The 25,921-nt window shown below is 39.8% G+C and overlaps 1 protein-coding gene across 3 annotated transcripts in view; it reads left to right on the forward strand.

Moving 5' to 3' along the window:
- Positions 1-25,921, forward strand: part of Aoah (acyloxyacyl hydrolase) — a 212,165-nt gene that overhangs the window by 157,030 nt on the left and 29,214 nt on the right. For all 3 annotated transcript variants that reach the window (XR_005880783.1, XR_005880784.1, XM_040755639.1), the window contains exons 14-18: positions 5,717-5,753; positions 6,566-6,640; positions 20,415-20,587; positions 24,094-24,152; positions 24,325-24,384. Coding sequence is in view for 1 of the 3 variants with exons in the window: in XM_040755639.1 (XP_040611573.1) it covers positions 5,717-5,753; positions 6,566-6,640; positions 20,415-20,587; positions 24,094-24,152; positions 24,325-24,384 (404 nt within the window). In the remaining 2 variants the exon portion in view is untranslated. The remainder of the gene's footprint in view (positions 1-5,716; positions 5,754-6,565; positions 6,641-20,414; positions 20,588-24,093; positions 24,153-24,324; positions 24,385-25,921) is intronic.

Here is a 25,921-nt window from a genome sequence, read left to right on the forward strand (position 1 = left end):
GAAAACCTCTAGGCGTGTATAACCAGCATGCGAGGCTACACGTCACATGGAGAGTGAACAGCATCCCCACCCCTGAAGAACAACAAGACCTTCAAACAGAATACTAGCAAAATTTTAGTCAGGCATAGTGACACATACCTATAATCCCTGGACTCAAGAGTCAGAAGGAAAAGGATTTGGCTACACAATAAGATCTTATCTCAGATAAAAAAACAAATTTTAAACTAAAAGAATATAAAGGAATAAGAAGTAGAACATAAAAATAAATAATGAAATGATAGACCTACATTTAAACATGTCAATGATTACATTAAATGTACATAATCAATTAACAAATAATATTAAACTAAATTACAAAACATCACAATGAAGCATATTATTTTGATGGTATCTAAAAAAAATAAAAAAGAGTAAATTAAAAATACCTAGCCTGGACATGTTTCTCAATGGCAGAGTGCATGCTTAGTGGGTATAAGGTTCTGGGTTCTACCCATGAGTATAAGGTTCTGGGTTCTAGCCAAACACAAAAGAAAAAAATAATAACTCACAAAACTGAACACTGTCTACAAATAAAAGGAAGTGAATGATCTAAATGGTGGGAAAAATACATGAAGCAACACTAATCAAAATAAGACTATAAGATTGTCAGAAAATTGGACCTCAAAGAAATTACAGTAGCAAAGATGAATATTTTAACAATAAAAGGATTGATTCTCTGAGAGGCTATGTCATTACATAAATATCTTACTTAGGATTTTTATTACTGCAAAAAGACACCATGACCATGGCAACTCTTATAAAGAAAAGATTTTATTGGAATGGCTTGCTTACTGTTTCAAGGTTCAGTCCATTATTATCATGATGGGAAACATGATGGTGTGCAGGCAGATATGGTGTTGTATTAGTGGCTGAGAGTCCTATATCTTGTAGGTAACAGGAAGTTGACAGAGACACTGGGTGGTAACCTGAGCATAGGAAACATCAAAGCCCACCCCCACAGTGACACACTTCCTCCAACAAGACTATACCCACTCCAAAAGACCACACCTCCTAATATCGCCACTCTTTATTAGATTATGGGGGCAATTACATTCAAACTACCACATCATATAAGGCTTAACAACAGAACACCAAAGTATATGAGACAAAATTGACAGACCAGAAAGGAGATGTAAACACAGTAATGATTGCAGCTGGAGACTTACCAGGAATGTATGGAGCTAGGAAACATGTGATTGATAGATACCAGGTAATGTCATTCAATCCAACTATTACGTGTTACTGTTTTAGGGAGAATTCCTACTCTTAAAAAACATACTTCCACACACATATGAAATAAGCAAATAATTAAACAAAGACCTTGCATCACAAATCATCAAAGAAAATGTGATCAGAAATCAAAGAGAATACAATAAATACTATATATGAGGAAGAATAAAGGATAAAAATTTGTACTTTATGACATAAGTTGTAAACTTCTTTGTGGAGGAAGAAAGGGCATGCAAAGAAGGCATGGGTGTGACAAATAAGAGATAAAAGGACTATGTTCCTCAATCCTCCCCTTTCCCTTTCCTTTTCTAATTGTAGACTCATGCATGCACATATGGAGAATGGGAGTGGAGACCATATTGTCAGAAAAGAAAGCAAGAAGGATCATAATTTTAATCTTAAAATTTTAGATAAGTAGTATCTGCTGTTACAAGACACAAACAGAAAATGAAGGGGGATAAAGTTATTCAAAATAAGTAGATACACTATCATCTTGCATATGAAAGCTCTGGTAGGGGAAGACACACATGGCCCACAGCTGTGTTTTGTTCTGTACATGATGCATCCTTTTTTGCAGCATAAATATTTAATCTGTTACATATATAAAAACTCACATGTTGTCTTAATTATTTTCTATTACTGTGAAGAGACACCATCACCATAGCAACTCTTATAAAGGAAAACATTTAATTGAGGTGGTGGCTTACAGTTTCAGAGGTTTAGTCCATCATCATCATGGTGGTCTTCCAGGCAGATATGGTACTGGAGCTGAGAATCCTACATCTTGACACAAAGGCAACAGGAAATGAACTGTCTCACTGAGAGTGATTTGAGCATATATGAGACCCCAAAGCCCACCTCCACAGTGACACACATCCTCCAGCAAGACCTTACCTACTTCAACGAGGCAACAACTTCTAATAGTGCCACTCCCTTTAGGGGGCATTTTTGTTTAAACCACCACATATGTGTATGTGTGCATACTGTGTGAACATTTGTGTGTGTGCAAGCAAAAATCCTAAAACCTCTCTCAAGAAATAGCCATCTAAGTGTCTCTACACACATGAAAAATGTATACCATCCCATGAAATCAGAGAAATACTGTGTCATGTAAAAGGATTTATTTATTTTTATTTTGTGTGTGTGAGTGTATTTGCCTGCATACGTGTCTGTGCACTATTTGTGCCTGGTGTCTGCAGAGTCTAGAAGAGGCATCAGATCCCCTAGAACTGGAGTTACAGATGGTTGCAAACTGCTATGTGGGTAACCAAACCTCGGTCCTATGTAAGAGCAGCCATGCTCTTAACCACTGAGCCATCTCCCCAGACCTAACATTTTGTCCTTGACATACAATGTTTCCCTCTGGTTCTCTCAATAATCAAATCATTTTGAAACCTAACTTGTGTGGGATCTGTATCATGAAATGAAGCATCTTTTACAATCACTGGATTCATTGCCAATGTCTAAAAATCAGGAGATTTTTGGCAAAAAGTACCATGTTTCAATTCCATTTTGAAGACAAGTCTGATGATATGGTGACCCCTCCTGGACCACAGGAATCCAACAGGACTGAGCAATAGCTGCTTTTCCTAGGCTGGTTTAGCAGCACGGCACCTGTAGGCTGTGCAGACATCTGAGTTTGAACTCCTACACATGGTTCTGAGACACTATGTGTTTTGTTTGAATGTATTTGTGGTTAATAAACTAAAATGTACTTCCTAATTCTCCCCATGGATTTTTTTACAAGAACTAAAATAATGTACTTCGAATCAGTGATGTTTATAAGTAACAGGCATTGCAGTGATGGCAATGCTCACTAGACAGCAGAAGAATTTCTCTTTTTATTTCTGGGCCTCATCTATGAATTAGACTGACCGACCAAGAACTAGTGACACGATGTGAAGGGGTCAAAAGGCATATTTTGAGGCTAATGCTGCTGAAATTTGGGGTCCCCTCACTTGAATCCTGACAATATTTATATGTAAAAGTTGCAAGATTCCAGTGTTTTAACCACAGTTGGTCATAACTTGTCTCCGCACTGTATTTTCTGCCTAATTTCTGGATCTGTTTTGTGTTTATGTTCTTTTCCTTAAGGAGAGTCTCCAGAATTAAGTAAACTCTACAACTCAAAAGAAAAAAAGAACCACTATCTTTTTGGTCTACTGCAGATAGTTGCAACTGTTTCTGGGCACTACACACAGAGCATTGTGGGCCAATTAATTGTTCCTGTTTCAAGACCTCAGTAAAGGAAACAGCTAAATTTCCTGAGATACATCTTGACATCAACCCTCAGGGCTTTCTGAATCCCCAACACTTTATGACCATTGCTTATTTAGTAACATTAGACTTCCAAAATACAGGACTGTGTATTTTCTGTTCTCTTATCTATACCTAGAGCCAATCATAACACTTGAAATAGAAAACATTCAATATGTTTTACTGAAGTAATGATTTAAATTATGGTGACTTATTCTGGTTATATTTAAATATTCTCCTTTTTCACGAATAAATTTGGGACCTACTGTCAGGCACTCAAAGTAACAGGTTCACTTAGAAGATAATCAAAATTGGTTTCTAAGTTGAGAGAAAACAGAATGTAAGGTACTTGCTGGTATGGTCAACACCAAATCAGTAATGGGACCATGTGTTGAAATTGAGTTGGGGAGAGCTAATTGATGCTGAGGTCATGAGACCTTCTCTTCTTATGATAGATACACCTTATTTAAAGGACATCACAATTCAGCCTTTAAAGGTCTGTGTGGATCTTCTATTCTTAATTGGGGACATGTAGGTTCTCTGCCCCACCACCTTAACAAATAACTTTTTAAAACTTCTTCATTTCTGTGAAACTAAAATTGCAAAGTACAAAATGTGTGAATTCTTCAAATATCTGCCTTTTTCTGCCATGTGCCACAGGCTAGGCTCTGTCTTTGTTGCTTATTACCTACCAGCTGTCATTGCTGTTGTCGTTTCTCTAGTGGTAGATAATCCACATTTAGAAGCTGGGGAGGCACCTATAGAAGAGGACAATAGAGACTAGGAAGGGGAAAGATGTAGTGCTGAGTCTGGCAAAAGAATAGCAGAAATTAAAGAAAAGAGAATATGAAAGAATAGAGTGGGAAAGACAAAAACTACTTTTTTTTACAAAATTGATATTTCCACAATGAAATGATGAAAAATACAAGGACTTTGGAGCAAAGAGAATTGGGTACAAGAAAAAAAATAGGCAATCAGTAAGAATAAGTAGTTCCTTGCTTCCTGTTTGTGATTATTTTTTTTGTTTTGTGTCTTGTTTGTTTGTTGTTGTTTTGCAACAAGATAAGACAGGCTGGCCTTGAGCGCTCCATCTTCTGCCTCCAGGATGCTAATATATTACAGTGACCACCACCCCAAGATGAGGCTGCTCTTTTTTTTTTTTTTTTTTTTTTTTTTGGTTTTTACGAGACAGGGTTTCTCTGTATTGTTTTGGAGGCTGTCGGTTCAGCCCGGCCTCGAACTCACAGAGATCTGCCTGCCTCTGCCTCCCGAGTGCTGGGATTAAAGGCATGCGTCACCACCGCCCGGCAAGGCTGCTCTTTTAAATCTACTACAATTACTTACAACTGGTCTTCAATTCCTGTCCAGAGTGGCCAAGAGCGACATAAGGGGTGTTGTCTATAGGGAGAGATAACCCATCTAATAAGCGATGTTTCACTCTTGTTTTCCTGAAGTTCTGGAGGTATCCTGCACATCAAATTCCTAGATGGACTTGAGGTTGGCTGGACCTAGTTCTACAATTTTAGGACAACAAAGGTTTGAACTCTTATTGGTGTTTATCATTAAGAAAACATCAGAGAATAATAATAATAATACTTCTTGATTGCTTGCTATTCTGAAAATGAGAGATTGGGAGTCCTGAGGTAGAACTGAAGGAAAGGCCCAGAAGATATGTGAGTCACTGTAGGACACCAGCAGCATTAGGCAGGCTGGAGTTTATAAATGTTTTTTCCTCTAGAAGATAGCAGAGAGCAATTGACTATTCAGATAGAGTCTCTACCTTCAGGACTCAGTGTTCTGAATACCAGGACCTTAAATGGAGGGTATCCAGGAAGATGTCTGTTATTTACTATTTCTCTGATCCTTAGTTTTGGGGATACTTTGTCTCTTTGGAGACAGATACATACTTTTTCCTTATATCTATTAAATCGTTTAATCATCTATACCAAGCCACCAATCCAAAGGGCTTTAGATTCTTATTAGTAGAATGCAAGTAAGCAGAAAACCCCTGAGGTTGAGACCCAAGGTAAAATACTACAGAAAATCACCAGAAATAAGCAATTGCCATCAGCAAAGTGGTCTGGACAGCCTCTGATGGCTGAACAATGACATTGTCCATGTGTACTCAGCCAACCAGACAATCACATCAGTGGTGTCACTTAAACAATTATTGTTTATTGTAATTATTCAGGTGCATCTTCCAGAAATCTGAAGAATTTCATAGAAAGGTAAGTGGAAGACAGATCTAATATGATTAACTTATGTTGAAAGGAATGGAAGTTCTCATTTATTACCCCATTGTCATTTTTACTGAGTGTGAATAGTTTGTTTGAACACTGGGCATCCTCTTCCTGGGGCTAGCAACCTTGAAAAATGATTGGTTCATATACGTTCTCAAAGGATCATAAAATGAATATGAGTTGAATAAAATTTAGCTCTGAAAGAAGTAACTGCAGAAACATAATGATTATATCATAGTCTGGCTTTATAAATAAGAAACCTATTTTTTGACGTTTTTTGTTTCTGTTTTTAAGACAGAGCGTCATTCTGTAGCCCCTAGACTCATCTCAAATTCATGTTATCCTCCTACTAAGAGCTGAGATACCATGCCTGGAAAGTTAATATTTTTGTGTCTGTCTGGGGATTAAAATTCCAAAGTGAGGCAGTATGTAATATCCTGAACAGAAAGAAGCCCTTACCTGTATGAATTAAGTAGGCCCCACACTCTGAGGATATCCTGTGAAACTGGGCAAAAGTAACCCAACAAACTCATCTACACCTGTTGATAATAGTGTTTTAAACGATGTTAAGAAGATAATAGTGAATCTGTTTAGCTGAGATTTCAACCTACTCTTCAATAGTATGCATTGATATGCCATTTCCTAGTGGTAATTGAATTGAGATTACAGAAAAGAATGGGAATGCTGATTAGCTTTGCTGAAATGAAAGAAAATAAGAAAAGCTGTTACACAAGGATATTCCTCCAAGGCTCAGCCTGTGTTGCTGGTGATAGTGCTGCTCAGACTCCATGTTTTCTCAGCTTGTCTAGGAACCAGGCATTGGACCAACCAGCCATTGTAATTTATGCCATGATTGGAAACGACGTCTGCAATGGGTAAGCAATTGAGGAAGATACAAATAATGCTAAGATGATGATGATGGGCCTATTCGATTGGGATTTGGCTCTGGCTTTCTTCCTTTCCCACTTCCTACCCCAGTCTACTCTGCTATAATGTGAAAGTATCAGGTAAGTTTATCTCAGAAGGAACTCCTGGGTATATGACAGCAACAGGAACAAACTGTGAAACTGAAAGGTCCCTTTGAAAAACACCGAATCTGAGCCATTAGCCAATTCAAAACAAAAAGGATCAATTGTGGATTATATCACAGGAAATACATGTCTGAGATCCAAGTCTTAGAATCCACAACATTTGAAACATTATCCAGCAGAAGTGCGGTCATTTCACAAGAACACGTGCCACACTCATATTCTGACACCTTATGCAGAAAAGACAGCATGCTCTTGGATTTGCAAAGAAACTACATGTAACTCGCACTCGATCCTATTTATTCTGACGGCCCACAGTAAAAAGAGTTTTGCTAAGCTATAGCATTAGTGCTAATTTCCCCTCAACTTTTGAAGAAATATATCAAAATCTATGTACACCCCTAAAAATATGCTGCGTGTGGGCATCTGGCCTGTGGTTGGTGGTTAAAAAGTAAGCAAAAGGTGATACAGGATCTGGAGCAGCTCCCAATGTCCATCTGTCCAGTATTTTAGGAAAACATGAAAGACAAGCCAATAAGGGAACTTGCCCAAGGTAGCATAACTGATTAATGGCCAGCTGGAAGTCTCCTTTCTTACATACCTTCCCCTTGTCCTACCTATTCACTGGGCCTCCCAAGTCCATGCTGAGAGCATAATCCAATAGGATTAAAGTCCATTTGCTTCCATAGAACTCTAACTGAAGTACAAACAAGTCAATCCATTGTAGCCAGTTCATGCCTAGGTCCTTACAGGGCCCCAAACCTACATTGTGAGGACCCAGGTCCCTGTCTCTGGTGAGCCACCCAGGACTTTCCAGTAAAGAGTGTACACACCATAAGACCTGCTGGTTCTGGTCCAAGATCTGAGTCCCTCTCTGTATCATTCCATCCTTCTAGCAACCCAAAGAGGCAAGTATGACTCTTTTATGAGGAAACTGAGTCTCACAAAGTAAAGGAATTTGTTCCACTGCCATTGAATAACAAAGCTAGGAACTACAGGATCTCTAATTAAATTCTGTCTTCTTTCTCTGACTTACTCTGATCTTCCTTATGTTTTATTATTCATTCACTTTCTTGAAGCACATGTTGAGCACTGCCAATGAGCCAAGTATTAGGTCAGGCTCTGAGAAACAATGGCAAAAAGGCCTGAGTCCCTGAGATGACTCATAGTGAAGAAGCAGAGATGTGACTTCCAGTCTCCATTGCAAAAGAGAACAGCTCTGGTCCAGTCAGAAGATGCCACTCCAGTTCTGGCTCAGATTCTCCTGGGTAGAGAGAGCAAACAGGTTACAACTGGGTAGAGTACCTGAAGAAAAACTCCCCTTCCAAAAGTCAGACTCACCAAGAATGCCCTCCCCTTCAGAGGTCCCTCCAACCCAGTTCTAATTTCCTTTTTCCAAAAATCCAAAAATCAAACATTAGCTAGAGGCCCATGCCAGCCTCTCCTCTGCCAGGGATCTATCTGGGCAGAGAAGCATGAGCATTTGGATGAAGGAAGAGTTGGCAGAGTAGGATGTCCCTACAGTGCCCACTTTTATGGTGTCCTGTGGAGAGGTTAAAAAAATGAAGACAGATGGCAGACCATCAATGTTGAGTAGATATACTATTATGGGCAAAGGGTTCCATACAAAGTCCAAGCCAGAAGATTGCAAAACAGATCTATTCAAGAACAAGTTTGTCTTTTTACACCTTCAACTTAAAAGAATCATGTTGCTAGCTCTTATTGAAATAATGCAGTCACATGTCCTTCTCATTTCTCTAACTACATGTAGCTACTCGGTAAGTACTTAAAAGTGAATGAAGGTCATGACTGGAAGACAACTTATAGGAATTTGGAAAGAAAGGCAATGTGAAGGCACCTAGAATTTCCACTAATTACCTAAAGTGACTCAGTGGTCTTAGGCTTACACATTCCTATCCTTGAAACTCTTTAATGTGACCCAAAACTTCAAGACTCCTGAAACAGAGCAAATGTGCATGAGCTACAGCAGCAGAAACTTTGAGTGATTAGTAAAATCCCATTGTGTACATGCAGCACATTTTTCATTTCTCAGCTAATGGGCATTTAGGCTGATTCTACTCTCTTGCTATTATGAAAAGAGCATTGATAGACACAGATGTACAAATATCCCCATGGTAGGATGCAGAGTCCTTTGGGTGCATGCCCTGAAATGGTTGGGTCTTATGGAAATTCTATGTAGATAGTCTTCCTCTGTCCCACCAACCAGCTCACAAATCATGACACAGAGTCTTACTATAAATTATGAAAGCTCAGCCAATAGCTTAGGCTTGTTTCTAACTAGCTCTCATAACTTAAGTTAACCCATTTCTATTAATTTACTCTTTGTCTTGTAACTTTATTACCTCATCCATAATGCCCATACTGATCACTCCCTGTCTCATGCTGTCCTGTGTGCCTGAAAATCCTGCCCAGCTGTTGGCTGTTCAGCTTTGTATTAAACCAATCAGAATGACACATCAACTTATTGTACAAAATGATTATTCCACAGCAGTTCTATGTTTGCTTTTTTTGAGGGGCCTCCATATCAATGTCCATACTGGCCAGATCTATTTACATTCCCACAGAAAGTGAATAACAGACCCTTTCCACATCTTTACCAGCATCTATTGTCATTTGTATCCTTTATAATCACATTTTGACTGGGATGAAATAGAACTTCAAATCTTAGGCCAACTTCAGTTACGTAATTAGTACATTTATTGATTTGTATAGGTTAAGCCATCTCTGCATCTCTGGAATGAAGCTAACTTGAGCATGATCACATTTTTTATTCATCATTTTTTACTTATTTTACATACCAACCACAGTTTCCCATACTTCCTCTCCTTTCATTCTTTACCCCTACCTCCTTCCTATGCCTCCTCATCTATTCCTCCTCTATCACCATTCAGAAGGCCTCCCATGGGAATCAACAAAGCATGGCATATCAAGTTGAGGCAGCACCAGGCTATCCCCCCATCAAAGCTGAACAAGGCATTCCACTATAGGGAGTAGGTTCCAAAGAGCCAGCTCATGTATCAGGAACAGGTCCTGGTCCTACTGCTAGGGGCCCCAGAAAAGATCATACTATACCACTGTCACCCAGATGCAGAGGGCCTGCCTAGTTCGGTACCATGCTGGCTCACTAGCTGTCTATCTGTGAGCTCCCACAAGCCCAGGTCAACTGTCTCCCAGTGAGTTTCCCCATCATTATCTTGATTCCCACCCCATTGCTCATATAATCCTTCTACCCTCTCTTCAACTGGACTCCCAGAGTTTAGCTCAGTGCGTGGCTGTGGTTCTCTACATCTGCTTCCATTAGGTACTGTATGTAGACACTATGATAACAATTAAGGTAGTCACTAATCTGATTACCAGGGGAAGGCCAGTTCAGGAACCCTCTCCCGTATTACTAGGAGTCTTAGCTAGGGTTATTCTTGTTGGTTTCTGGGGATTTCTCTGGCCCAGGTTTCTCTCTAACCCCATATTGACTGCCTCTATCAAGATATCTCTTTCATTACTCTCACCCTCTATCCCACCCTCAACCAGACCATCCTAATACCTTATGTTCCCATTTCCCCATCCCCTCTCCTCTACTTCCCTCCTCCCATCCCCAGTTTTCCCAGGACATCTCATCTATTTCCTTTTCCAAGGGAGATCTTCGCATCCCTCTTAGGGTCCTCCTTGTTACCTAGCTTCTCCAGGGCTGAGGATTGTAGCCTGGCTATCTTTTGCTGCTGGCTCTCTGGCAGGTAGCCTGGTCTCTTCCTTGGGCTGAGCCAGATGGTGAGTATCCACAACTCAGACCCTCCCCCCATTAGTTACCTGGAAATAAATACACAATGAGTAGGGGGTCTGACGAAGCAGGATCTCTATTTATTTTAAAGGTAGGAACTTATATAGGGCTGAGGTAGGGGATGGGAATCTTAGGATAGGCTAAGGTGACCTGAGAAGTAAGGGCCAATAGTATTCCACCAAGCTGGCAGGTAACTAGGCAGGGGGCAATCTTACATCAGGTCTGGCTGAGTCACCCCCCCAACATGGAGGTTACAGGTTAGAGACAGGTCACCAAACTCTAGCCAGGCTCAGGAGCCTACACTGGGCCTCACATCCGAGCCTTCTTTAGGCCTAACACTTTGCTTTACATCTAATATCCACTTACAAGTGAGTACATACTGTGCTTGTCTTTCTGAGTGTGTATTACCTCACTCTGGATGATTTTTTTTCTAGTTCCATCCATTTGCCTGCAAATTTCATGATGTCATTGCCCCTTTTTTTCAGTGAGTAATTCTTGATTGTGTAAATATACCACATTTTCTTTATCCATTCTTTGGCTGAAGGGAGTCTAGGTTGTTTTCAGGTTCTGTCTACTAAGAATAATGCAATGACAGATGCTCTCTCAGCTTGGACTCTTGTGGGAGGGCCTAGGCCCTGCCTTGAATAACATGACAGACTCTGGTGATCCACCATGGAGGACCTCACCCTCCCTGAATATTAGAGTGGAGATTAGGTGGGGGACTGGGAGGACAGGGGAGGAGGGGAGGGAGATGGAGCTGGGATTGACATATGAAACAAGCTTGTTTCTAACTTAAGTAAAAACGGGAGAGAAAAAAAAAGAATAATGCTTCTATGAACATAGTTGAGCAAGTATCCTTGTGATATGTGATATGGTTAATCCTTTGCATATATGCTTAGAGTGGTATCACTGGGTCTTGAGGTAAATTGATTCCCAATTTTCTGAGAAACCACCATACTGATTGCCAAAGTGTCTGTACAAATTTGTACTCCCATCATCAGTGAAGACATGTTCCCCTTACACCACATCCTCTCCAACATAGGCTGTCATTAGTGTTTTTGATCTTGGCCATTCTGACAGGTGTAAGATGGTATATCAGAGTCATTTATTTGCATTTTCCTGATGGCTAACAATGTCAAACACTTCTTTAAGTGTATCTCAACCATTTTGTTGAGAATTCTCAGTTTAAATTTGTACACCATTTTGTGGGAAAAGATACTCACCAACTATAAATCTGACAGAGAACTGATATCAAAATATATAAGGAACTCAAAATACCAAATAGTCCCATTAAAAATTGATCACATTTTTAAAAACTTTTTATCATTTTTTTATTTTAAAATAATGTTTTCTCATTTTACATACCAATCCCTGTCCCCACTCCCCGCTCCTCTTCCTTACTCCCTCCTTATCTTCACCCCACCTCCAGACACTCCTCAGAGAGGGTAAGGCTTCCCATGGAGGGTCCACAAACTCTGGTGCCTTTCTTTGAGGCACATTTTATGGTTTTTTTCCTTTTTTAATTTAAATTAGAAACAATCTTATTTTATGTATAAATCTGAGTTTCCTCTCCCTCCCATTCTCCCATGCCCCCCACCAACTCCCATCCCATCCCTCTTCAACTCCAAAGAAAGGGTGAGGCCTTCTATGGGTGAATCATCCCCCATGTGTCTAGGCTGAGAGAGTATTCCTCTATAGGGAATGGATTCTCAATATCCATTCATATACTAGGTATAAATGTTGTTCCAGTACCAGGGTCCCCATAGACTGTCCAGGCCTCCTAACTGACATTGATGTGCAGGGCGCCCGGTTCCGTCCTATGCTGGTTTCCAAGCTGTCAGCCTGAGATCCATAAGCTCCTCCTTGTTCAGGTCAGCTATTTCTATGGGTTTACACAGCATGGTCTTGGCCCCTTTGCTCATCAATCCACTCACTCTACAACTGTATTCCAGGAATTTGGCTCAGTACTTAGTTGTGGGTCTCTGATTTTGTTGCCATCAGTTACTGGGTGAAGGCTCTATGATGGCATTTAAGGTAGCCATCAATCTCATTATAGGGGAAGGGCATTTAAGATGGATTCTCCCCTATTGCTTAGATTCTCAGTTGGGGCCATCCTAGTATATCTCTGGACATTTCCCTAGTGCCAGATTTCTCTTTAAACATATAATGACTCCTTCTCTTAAGGTTATCTCTTTTCTTGCTCTCTTCTATTCTTCCTGATCCCTCTTCTTCCTCTTCTTCTTCTCCCCTTCTCTTTCTCCTACCTCCCTCTCTCCTCCCCCCATGCTCCTACTTTGCTCAGGAGATCATGTCCCTTTCCCCTTCTCCAGGGGACCATGTATGTCATTCTTAGGGTCCTCTTAGTTTCGTAGCTTCTCTGGAGGTGTGGATTGTAGGCTGGTAATTCTTTGCTCTATGTCTAATATTCATATATGAGTGAGTACGTACCATGTTTATCTTTTTGTGACTGGATTAACTCACTCAGAAAGGTTTCTTCTAGTTCTATCCATTTGCCTGCAAATTTCAAGATTCCGTTGATTTTTTTTTTGTCCACTGAGTAATAGTTCATTGTGTAAATGGACAACATTTTTTCTAACCATTCTTCAGTTGAGGGGCATCTATGATATTTCCAAATTCTGGCTATTACAAATATTGCTGCTTTGAACATAGTGGAACAGATACCCTTGTTGTATGACTGTGTATCCTTTGGGTATATGCCTAAGAGTGGCATTGCTGGATATTGAGGTAGACTAATTCCCACTTTCCTGAGGAACCGCCATACTGATTTCAAAAGTGACTGTACAAGTTTGCTCTCCCACCAACATTGGAGGAGGGTTCCCCTTTCTCCACATTCTCTCCAGCATAAATTGACATTGGTATTTTTTATTTTAGTCATTCTGACAGGTGTAAGATTGTATCTCGGAGTGGTTTTGATTTGCATTTCCCTGATGGCTAAGGATGTTGAGCACTTTCTTAAGTGCCTCTCAACCATTTTAGATTCCTCTATCCAGAATTCTCTATTTAGTTCTGTACCCCACTTTTTAATTGGATTACTTGGTGTTTTTGTGAGTGGCTTCTTTAGTTCTTTATTTTGGAAACCAGCCCTCTGTCAGGGTTGGTGAAGATCTTTTCCCAATCTGTGATCTGCTTTTTTGTATTGTTGATTGGGTCTTTCACCTTGCAGAAGCATCTCAGTTTCAGGAGGTCCCATTTATTAATTGTCCATCTCAGTGTCTGTGCTACTGGTATTATGTTCAGGAAGCAGTCTCCTGTACCAATTCGTTCAAGGGTACTTCCCACTTTCTCTTCTAAGAAGTTCAGTGATTTATGTTGATCCATTTGGACTTAAGTTTTGTGCGTGGCAATAGATATGCAACTATCTGCAATCTTCTACACACCAGCATCCAGTCATGCCAACACCATTTGTATAATTTTAGCTTCTTTGTCAAAAATCAAGTGTTCATGGGTGTGTGGGTTAACATCAGGGTTTTCAATTCGATTCCATTGGTCTATTTTTGTGCCAATACCAAGCTGTTTTCAGGACTATACCTCTATAATAGAGCTTGAAGTCAGGGATGGTGATGCCTCTGGAAGTTCCTTTATCATACAGGGAAGTTGTGGCTATCCTGGGTCTTTTGTTTTTCCATACCAAGTTGAGTATTGTTCTTTCAAGGTCTGTGAAGAATTGTGACAGCATTTTGATTGGGATTGCACTGAATCTGTAGATTTCTTTTGACAACATTGTTGCCATTTTTACTATGTTGATTCTATCTGTTCAACAGCATGGGAGATCTTTTCATTTTCTGCTATCTTCTTTAATTTCTTTCTTTGAAGACTCAAAGTTTGGTTAGGTTACCCCATGATATTTTATGTTGTTTGTGCCAATTGTAAAGGGTGATGCTTCTCTGATTCCCTTTTTAGCCCATTTATCATCTGTATATAGTAGGGCTACTGATTTTTTTTTTTAGTTAATCTTGTATCCTGACACTTTGCTGAAGGTGTTTATCAGATATAGGAGTTCCCTGGAAGAGTTTTTCAAGTTTGACTTCTTCCTTTCCAGTTTGTATCTCTTTGATCTCCTTTTGTTGTCTTATTGCTCTAGCTGGAACGTCAAACACAATATTGAAGGGATATGGAAAGTGTGGACAGCCTTGCCTTGTTTCTGATTTTAGAGGGATTACGTTGAGTTTCTCTCCATTTAGTTTGATGTTGGCTGTTGGATTGCTTTTAATATGCTTAGGTATGTTCCTGTTATCCCTGATCTCTCCAAGTCCTTTATCAGGAAGGGGTGTGGATTTTGTCAAAGGCTTTTTCAGCATCTATTGCTGAACCATCCCTGCATACCTGAGATGAAGTCTGGGATGATCATGGCGCATGATTTTTCTGATGTGTTCTTTGAATCGATTTGCCAGTATTTTACTGAGTATTTTTTCATCAATGTTCATGAGGGAGATTGGTCTATAGTTCTTTTTCTTAGCTGTGTCTTTGTGTTGTTTGGGCACCAAGGTGATTGTAGTCTCATAAAAAAAGAGTTTGGCAATGAACCCTCTGCTTCTATTGTATGGAACAATTTGAGGATTATTGATATTAGCTCTTCTTTGAATTTCTGGTAGAATTCTGCACTGAAACCATCTGGCCCTGGACTTTTTTTTTTTGGTTGAGAGGCTTTTGATGACTATTTTTATTTCATTAGGAGTTACAGATTTATTTAAATTGTTTGTCTGTTTTTCATTTAATTTTAATAAATGATATCTATCTATAAAAATTGTCCTTTAGATTTTGAATTTTGTGGAGTACAGGTTTTCAAACTATGACCTGGAGATTCTCTGGATTTCCTCAGTGTCTGTTGTTATCTCTCCTTTTTCATTTCTGATTTTGTTAGTTAGCATGTTCTCTCTCTGCCTTTTGGTTAGTTTGGATAAAGGTTTGTCAGTCTTGTTACTTTTTTTGGTCTTGTTACTTTCCTAGAGAAACTAACTCTTTGTTACATTGATTGTATTGTTTTCTTTGTTTTTACTTAATGATTTCAGCCCTCAATTTGAGTATTTCCTGGCATCTACTCCTCCAGGGTGAGTTTGCTTCTTTTTGTTCTAGGACTTTCAGGTGTGTGGTTAATTCTCTAGTGTGAATATTCTCCAGTTTCTTCATGTGGGCACTTAGTACCATGAACTTTCCTCTTAGCACTGCTTTCAAAGTGCCCCATAAGTTTGGGTATGTTATGTGCCCCTGCCCGCAGGGTCAGTCAAAAGGGAACCCTACGGGAGGGAGTAAGAATGGGGAGACAACAGATGCGAGAGACGGGGACAAGACAGTATTCTGATCAAGTCTCGTTTGTTGAAAGTACCAACAGGGCTTAAGTAAGGCAGGTAGCAGAAGGGCGGGGGAGCAGAAGTGTTCCTTGGCAGGGTATGTTCCAAGGACACAAATCTGCAGATGCGGGAGTCTGGACTGCAGGCCAGGTGGCAGAAGGGTGTGAGAGCCTGGACTTCAGGCCTTGAAAATATGCTCTACGGGAAAATAAGCAGGCACAGAGAAATAGAAACGTAACTAAGTGTTAGTCTCTAAGAATACAGTATGAATATTAAGAAGGCTTCTATTATGGTATTCTTATTTAGGGCCCTCCACAGTTGTGTCTTCATTCTCATTGAATTACAGGAAGTCTTTACGTTCTTTTTTTTTTTTCTTCCATAACACAGGTATGGAACAATTGCACGTTGTTCAATTTCCATGAGCGTGTAGGGTTCCTGCAATTTGTGCTTTATTGAATTCTAACTTTAAAGCATGGTGGTCTGATAAGATAAAGGGGGTTATTCCAATTTTTTTTGTATCTGTTGCGGTTTGGTATGTTGCCGAGTATGTGGTCAATTTTAGAGAAGGTTTCATGTGGAGCTGAGAAGAAGGTATATTCTTTTGTGTTTGAATGGAATGTTCTATAGATGTCTGCTAAACCCAGTTGGGTCATAACTTCTATTAGTTGCTTTATTCCTTTGTTAAGTTCCTGTCTGTTGGTCCTGTCTAGTGGTGAGAATGGGGTGTTGAAATCTCTCACTATAAGTATGTGAGGTTTTATGTGTGATTTGAGTTTTAGTAATGTTTCTTTTATGGATGTGGATGCCTTTGTATTTGGGACATAGATGTTCAGAATTGAGACTTCATCCTGATGGATTTTTCCTGTGATGAATATGGGATGACCTTCTTCATCTCTTTTGATTGATTTTAGTTTGAAGTCTAATTTGATAGATATTAGGATTACTACACCAGCTTGTTTCTTGGGTCCATTTGATTGCATAATCTTTTCCCAACCCTTAACTCTGAGGTAATGTCTGTCTTTGAAGTTGAGGTGTATTTCTTTTATGCAGCAGAAGGATGAATTCTGTCTTCATATCCATTCTGTTAGCCTGTGTCTATTTATAGGTGAATTAAGACCACTGATAATGAGGGAAATTACTGACTATTGATTGTTAATTGTTGTTTGTTTTGGATTTGTTGGTGGTGGTGGTATTGTGTGTAGATGCCCCCTTTTTTTGATGTTGATAAAGTGGGATTATCTATTGCCTATGTTTTTGTGAGCATAATTAACTTCCTTGGGTTGAAGTTTTCCTTCTAGAACTTTCTATAGGGCTGGGCTAGTGGACATGTATTGTTTAAATCTAGTTTTGTCATGGAATATCTTGGTTTTTTCCATCTATAGTAATTGAGCCTTTTGATGGCTGTAGTAGTCAGGGCTGGCATCCCTAGTCTCTTAGTGTTGGTAGAATATTTGTCCAAGACCTTCTGGCTTTCACAGTTTCCATGGAGAAGTCTGGAGTAATTCTGATAGGTTTGCCTTTATATGTTACTTGGCCTTTTTCCTTAGCTGCTCTTAATATCCTTTCTTTATTCTGTGTGTTTGGTGTTCTGATTATTATATTTCAAGGGGACATTTTTTGGTCCACTATATTTGGTTTTCTGTGAGCTTCTTGTACTTTTATTGGCATGTCTTTCTTTAGGTTATTAAAGTTTTCTTCTTTGATTTTGTTGAATATGTTTTCTGCACCTTTGAAGTAGGTTTCTTCACCTTCTTCTATGCCTATTATTCTTAGGTTTCCTTTTTCACAGTGTCCCATATTTCCTTTATATTTTGTGTTAGGGATTTGTTGGACTTAAGATTTATTTTTGGTTGATGAATCTATTTCTTCTAGTATATCTTCAACACTTGAGATTCTCTCTTCCATCCCTTGTATTCTGATGGTTATGTTTGCATCTGTAGTTCCTGGTCATTTACCCAGCCTTTCTATTTTCAGCATTCCCTCATACTATGCTTTTTAAATTGTCTGTATTTCAGCTTTCAAGCCTTGCACTGTTTGAATTGTTACTTCACTTGTTCGGTTGGTTTTTCTTTGCTTTCCTTGTTTTCTTTAAGGGATTAGTTTATTTCCTGCAATTTTTGGTTTCTCTTTTCTTCCATTTATTGAATTTTTGTTTGTTTTTTTCTTCCACTTCTTTAATGGATTTTCTCATTACCTCTTTGAGGGGCTCTATCATCTTCATAAAGTTGTTTTTAGGGTTGTTCTCTTCTGCTTCATCTGTGTTGGGATGTTCAGGTGTTGCTCGTGTGGAGTCCCTATACTCTGTTGGCATCATATTGATCTTTCTGTTGTTGAATGTGTTCTTATACTGTTGTCTTCCCATCCCTTCTTCCAATGGACACTGATGGGGTCTCTCCTCCTCCTTGTGTATAGGTTTAGAGTTCTCTTCCTGTGGGTGCAAGCAGGTCTGATATTCTGATGGCTCTCCTCTTCCCATAGGTGGAAGCATGACTAGCACCTCGAGGTTAGCAGACTCTGTATAGAGTGGTCTGCACTGACAGGATCCCCCACGCACAGTCCCCAGGCCTCAGGAGCAAGGCACTGGAAGGTGGGCCAGAAACAGGCCCACACTTACCTCCTCTTGTGGGTGGTGGTGGGACTAGCATCACAAGTTGCCAGACTCTAGATGACCTGTTCCACAAGAGTGGGTTCTCCAGTGCACATTCCCCAGCCTCAGGAGGCCCTGAGCTGTCTTTATGTGTTCTTGAATTTGGTTTTCAACTATTTTATTGATAATATTTCCATCTGTGTCAATCATGGAAATTGGTCTGTAATTTTTCCTTCTTTGGGGGCAAGGACTTATCTAAGGTGTAATAGATTAATAAAAAGAGCCTGGTAGTGTCTTCCCTTACTATTTTATGGAATAATTGGAGAAGTATTGATATGTGATCTTCCTTAAGGGTCTTGGACTTTCCTTTGTTGGGTGGTTTCCTGCTACTACTATAATATTATTGGTTATATATCTGTTTAAATAATTTGTCTCAACTTGGTTTAACTTTGATAGGTCACATGTATCTAGATATTCATCCACTTCTTTTATATTCTCAACTCTGTAGAATATAATCTTAAGGTTTATATTCTTATGATTTTCTGGATTTTATTGTAATAGTGACCATTGTAATAACTTCCTTTTCATTTTTATTTTTTAAGTTTAGATCTACTGTTTTTCTTTGTCTCCGTTAGTTTAACTACCCATTTGTTGATCTCTTTATTTTGTCAAAGAACCAAATCTCTGTTTCAAAGATTCTTTGTAGTTTTGTTAAGTTGTATTTCATTTATTTCTATCTTGATCTAATATTATTTCTGTTCATCCACTGCATTTAAATTTGACTTGTTTTCTTTTTCTAAAGCCTTAAGTTACATGGTTGTGGTGGTTTAAATGGAATGGCCCCCACAAACTCATGTGTTTGAATGCTTGGCCCACAGGGAGTGGCACTATTAGGATGTGTGGCCTTGTTGGAATAGGTGTGACTTTGTTGGAAGTGTATCGCTAGGGGCTGGGCTTTGAGGTCTCAGATGCTCAAGCCACCCAGTGTGGCAGTCTCTTTCTTTTGCCTGAGGATCCAGATGTAGAACTCTTAGTCACCGCTCCAGCACCATGTATGCTTGTATGCCATCATGCTTCCCACCATGATGATAATGAATTAAACCTCTGAACTATAAGCCAGCCCCTATTAAATGTTTTCTGTTATAAGATTTGTTGTGGTCATGGTGTGTCATCGCAGCAATAAAACCCTAACTAAGACAACTATTATGTTATTTACTTAAGATTTGCTTGATGTGTTTAAGTGCTCTACAGAGCACAACTACCAGAGAAAGACAGTGTTATAAAATATAACTATTGGTAAATATTGCCATAAGAAAAAGTCTATCAGAACAATGATGAAAGCCCAAATTTAGCATAGAAACTGAGAATAAAGGATAAGAGTGTGTACACATAAAATAACATCATGCCTCAGAGATGCTCTGTCTCCCTACTGTGGTCTGTGTGCAATTTAAAAACCAAATGTTAAGTGTCAAAACTCCAAATAAACCTAAAACAGATCCTCTTCAGTAGTCATGAGGCAAGATAGTTGAACTTAAACTCCAAAACAGAAAAACATAGAAAAGGAAAAAAAACTCTAAAATCTTAGTAGTATAAAGCCACAAGTTTTTCCTTCTTGCTCACACTGAACGTTCTTCAGGAACATGGGTATCCTCTCTCTCTCTCTCTCTCTCTCTCTCTCTCTCTCTCTCTCTCTCTCTCTCTCTTTCTCTCTCCTCAAACAGGTGGCAATACAGTCAAAGAACATTCTAGAGGCGCTTATATCACCAGTTACATGGCTTACTCCACTACAAAGGAATCAGTAAATTCGGCCTCAGTGACAGAAAAGTAGGAAGTCATAAGCAATTTGCAAAATAAGCAATAACCAGCACATACAGAGTGTTCTGTATGTGACCTTCCTGCTAATCAAGATCTTTGTTTCTTCCACCACAGGAAGACAGACCCGGTACCAGAAATGACCACTCCTGAGCAAATGTACTCCAACGTCATGCAGACTCTGAAGCATCTGAATTCCCAACTGCCCAATGGCAGTCACGTTATTTTATATGGTTTGCCAGATGGAACTTTTCTTTGGGATAGTTTGCACAACCAGTACCACCCTCTAGGTATGTTATGCTTGCAGATTCTTTTCACTGTGTAGATATATATGTGTGCAACGCATACATATGATGTGTGTATGTGCAATGTGTCCATGCATTTATGTGTATGATATGTATTGTATAATATGTGTGATGTATACTTATGATATGTGGCATATATCTATGGGATGTGCTTGATATGTATGTGTGGTGTGTGTATGATATTAATGCAGGAGAAATTTGAAGAAGTAAAATTTATGCTATAAGGGTTTCACTAATAAGCTTGCTTGTGAAATATTAAGTTATACAAAGTAGAATTTAACTAAAGGATCACTGCCTCTGACATGACTAGAAGACAAGTAAGTATACTAACCAGGCTTGTCAGAAACTGTAAGAAAGTAAAATCTGTACTGCCATTGATGCTTAGGGCTGTTGAGAAAGTTTCTGCTGCTGTTTCTTCACGGAGATTGGCCTCCAGTCGGGCCCCATTTCTATAACAAGACACAGAACCCTGACTTATGTCCACTCATTAGGCCCATCTCCATTTCAAAGAACATGCCTCCACACTCAAGGGGTCAACACAGAGTCACAGCCATCATTAAGTCCTGGCCAGCCATTAAGTCCCAATGCTCTTACCAGGAAAAGCATAATCCTGGCAGGTGGGCAAGACAAACCTGGGTGACAACTACTCAAAAGGAATAGCACTGATATACTTAAAAAATATTTCTGCCAATAGCTTTGCTGGTCAATCTCCTGTTTGCCCAAGTGACCAGACTTGCAGTTTCCTGTCTCTGTTTAAATTGCTTAGAGTATAACCTGGGGCCACAACATGAAAGGAACTTTAGAATGACAGCCTATGTGGAATGTATAAGGCCAGGGTGTGAATATGTAAGTAGAATCTTCTATTCATGGCTGACTCCTTTTTGAGCATGAACCAGCGTTTTCCCTTGAGTACATAACTTCTATGTGTGTTTCAATCTTACTTCCCCACTCCTCCTGATCCTCCTCTTCTTTTTCCTCCTGCAGTTTTCAATTAAACCAACTTCCCTAACTTACTCAAGAAATTTCACTCCCATTAACATGAGAAAAGGACTAATAACTAGCAATCTAGTCTCTTTGCTGGAGGTAAAAAGCAGATATCTACATTCAGCCATTTAAGACGAAGTCAGGAGAGCACAGCTTCCATGTTCATATAACTTCTTATCCTTATAGGCAAAAATATGATAAGACATAGACCTTCACTCCTTTCTGAATTGTTTTGTGTGGTTAAAGACAGCCACTTGGGTTGGGGATATCTCTTTGAGCCACTGGGTGTGAAAATTGTAGTTTCCTAACAAATTCCATTAGGTCACTGAATTTCTCATCCTAAGAGAAGCTTGGTGAAGAGGGAGCATCCTTCCAGTCTATTCCATCACACCAGTAGTACCATGATTTGAAGTTTTCTGATTTTAAATTCCATTTTCTTCCATAAACTTTGGTTCCACTAGCTATATACATTTCCTCAAATTGACCAAACACACTTGATTTAACAACAGTAGATAATAACACCGTGCAACTTGAGAATGAAGGAAGGGGAAGAGATGATTAAAGAAATTCATCTAGTTCTAGCACTCTGGAAGGGAGTGGAGATAGGAAGAGCTTCTCACTGACAGCTAGTCTTGTGGAATCAGTGAGCTCAAGATTCAGTGAGAGACCCTTTCTCAAAGAAATAAGATAAAAAGTAAATGAGAAAGATACTTGACATTGACCTTTGTCCTTTCTCTCTCTTCCTCTCTCTCTCTCATATAGACACAGATGACATATAGATGAAATATAGATGATAAATATGATAAAGATAGATAGAAATATAGATAGATATGGATAAGTAAATATAACTATGAAATATAATCCTAAACCTAAGGAATTTGTAAATTTCTGAGATACAAACTATGTCTTTTAACCATCTGGAGGAGAAACGTGCCCTTTAATCTTTAGGGAGAGTCAGTAGCATCCATAGGAGCAAGCCAGTGGCTTCTGAAAACACACACACACACACACACACACACACACAGAGAGAGAGAGAGAGAGAGAGGGAGGCATCTTTTCAGATCCTGATAATTACTGGTCACTGTGGGCAGTATCACTGTCTACTACGGGATTCTTTCTTCTTTTTGGTGCTGGCATCAAAGCCAGGCTCTCGTGCTCTAGCTGTACTACTGAACTGCATCCCCAGATCCCTGTTGATTAACTAATATCTCCTGATCAGGGATTACAGACACACACAACCTCTTTACACTAGAGCACTTAGATTTGGTGGGGTGAAGGGGAGATAGGTTTAAAAAATCAAGATAACATCTAAAAAGCAAATGATGAAGAGTCAGTGCCCACAAAGGGGAAATGCCACATTCCCTCTTCCTTTCCTTTAGGTTATTAGTCCACCGTAAACATTCCCAAGCACCCTTCCACTTGAGCACCCCTGAGGCATCCTTTCTTTAAATTGACAAATGCAAGATAGAAGAAAAATACGTATTAATGTTTCACAACTATCTTCTAATATATTTCAGAGACTTCATCCTGTTCAGGAAATCTATCCCTCTGTCCAGTAAGTAGGTTAAGAGGGAGCAGTGTTGAAACAGTAAGCAATAGAAAGCAAAGGAAGGGAGACTGGGCTCAGTGAACCAAGATATACCCAGGGCCTTCATCCAGAGATATGCTGTTATCTTGGCAGGATAGCAGAAGGGGAGAGCAAGGCAGAATTGAGCAAGGCTGTGATTGGGCTTAACCCCAAAGGAGTGTGCAGTAGTGATATTCCCAGTAGCCATGGAGCAGGACAAAATTCAGTTCTTCTGGAAAGCAAAGAAATCAAGGCTTGAAAGTGGGAGAGAGGAGATGTATTGGTACTCACAGCAGATACCTAAGTTAAAAAAAACAAAACAAGACAAACCTGTGAGGTACATTTCCTAACTAGAACTCACTCAATAAGACAACTATGGAGAACTCTTAATCTATTGTCATCAAGAAGATAAAAGTCCACTGGCATCTCCATCCCACCCAAGTGTAATGGAGCCACCCCAGCCATATTTGAAGGGTTTCGGTTCAGAATTTCAGACATTCTGAATACCAGTTACTCAGCATGGAACAATCGGCTCAGACCTAAGTGTTTCAGAAGCCCAGAAAGGAGGATTCAGTCAATTCCCACCTGGAATGGAGCTCCCAGAGCCTCACTTGGAGTTTCATGACATTACCAAGAGGAAGGTGTTGCCTGGCTATGTGCTTTGTTCAAGTCACTCTGGTCCATTTAGAGCTAGAGAAGACCCTGTCTCTCCCTCTGGAAATTACATGAGGCCAGCACTCCATTCCTCATGCATAAACTCCTTAGGGTCTCTTCCTAACTCAGGCTCAGACAAAATTCAGGCATTCCTCAAAGCTCTGCTGACTGACCAATCCAATCAGGATAAATGGCACCATCTGAAAGGGAAGCAAGGTTGTCTGCAAATGCCTTTGAGCATTGCCATCTGATTCCATGTAACATATCAGACCTCTGTGTTTTCCAGGCCAGCTAAATAAAGACGTGACCTATGCACACTTCTTCTCCTTCCTAAGCTGCCTCCAGGTAAGCCCAGAAGCCTCATCTCACACACACACACACACACACACACACACACACACACACACACACACACACACTCGAATGCATATATATGCAAGCACATGTGTACATACATCCACACATCTCTTACTGGGTCTGTGCCTCTTTAATCAAAGTGTTCTTTCTCTTCTCTCAGGTCAGCCCCTGTAATGGCTGGATGTCTTCCAACAAGACCCTCCGGACTCTCACTTCACAGGTAGAGCTGTTGAGTTCTCTGTCCCTGGGTTTGCTGCAGACTTTCCCTCAGGATAGGATTCTATAGCATAATGGTCACCAACCTGGCAAATAGTAAAATCACATGGTCAGGGAGTCATAGAAACCAAAAGAACTGCGTGTCCTCTCTGCTTCCACCCCTCTCTAGGCCTGCCTCTCTTACTGTCCTCCTCGGAATGCACATGTTTCTCAAGCATGAACACACACACACACACACACACACACACACACACACACACACAGAGCCTGTAACTTGGGAGTTGAAGATGAGCTTATGTGTGACTGGGCTCAGAGAGGATCACCTTACATGTCTGAAAGAATCCATTTCCCAAGCAAAATATCTTATACTTTGTTCATGGGTTGTAAAGTAGCTTTATAAAAATTAATGAAACTCATTTTTGTTTTTTATTTTTGAGACAAGCCTGCCTATGTGGCCCCAGCCTGCTTTGAAACACAGAAATTTTCTTTCTTGCCTCAGTTTTCTAAGTACTGAGATGGCAAACATGACCCACAACCTGCATATTTTGTTAATAAAACTTTATTGTAAATAACGTGCAAATTTTAAAAAATTACACAGAAAGATAAAAAAATTAAAATATACATATTTCAATTGTGAAAAAATGGGATATATAAATATCTACTAAGAACACTAAGAACAGCAACAAAAATTGGGCTAGAGTCAGTTGTGATTTATACACTGATAGGTCATGCTGAAGAAGCAGAGGCAGGAAGATAACAAGTTTGAGGACTGAGCTACAACTTTTGGGGCTAGGAAGATGGCTTGGTGGCTAAGAGAATTTGCTGCACAAGTTTGAGAGCCCGAGTTCAAATTGCCATCACATACCTAAGGAGCTGGGAATAGCTGCATACAGGGCTGTAACTAAAGTGCTGTAGGGGACAGAGACAAGCTCTTTGGGACTGGCTGGCAGCCAGCCTAGCTCCAGATTCAATAAGAGAACATGTATCATGATAATAAGGCAGAGAGTGACAGAGCAAGCTACCCATCATTGTTTTCCATCCTCAATGCCTGTGTATGGCATGCACACACACTCGCATGAACACATGCATACACAGACACACACACACACACACACACACACACTTCAGTGAAGTGCTTGTCATATAATCATGAAGACGTGAGTTCAATCCCCAGCACTCAAGTGGGAAAGTGGAAGCAGTGGCACAGATCTCAGTGCTGGGGGTGTGGAGTCGGGAACATCCCTGGAGTTCACTAGCGATCCATACAATGTAACCAAATGAGCAAGTCTAGGCTAATGAGGGTCCTTCTCTCCAAAACCAAGGTGAATGAATCCTTAAGCAGTAATGTCTAAGGCTGTCTTTTGGCATCTATACACATGTACATACATTTGCATATATACCTACACATGTGTGTGCACACTTGCACACACATAGATAAAAAACATCAATGTATCAGTATGTGAATATCTATTATCACTTCCATAGGTATCTTGAGATTTCTGCCTACTGGATTGAAACTACTCATACAAATTCTGATGTTC

Source organism: Mesocricetus auratus, unplaced genomic scaffold, assembly GCF_017639785.1.
Source record: "Mesocricetus auratus isolate SY011 unplaced genomic scaffold, BCM_Maur_2.0 Super-Scaffold_100013, whole genome shotgun sequence".
NCBI lineage: Eukaryota > Metazoa > Chordata > Mammalia > Rodentia > Cricetidae > Mesocricetus > Mesocricetus auratus.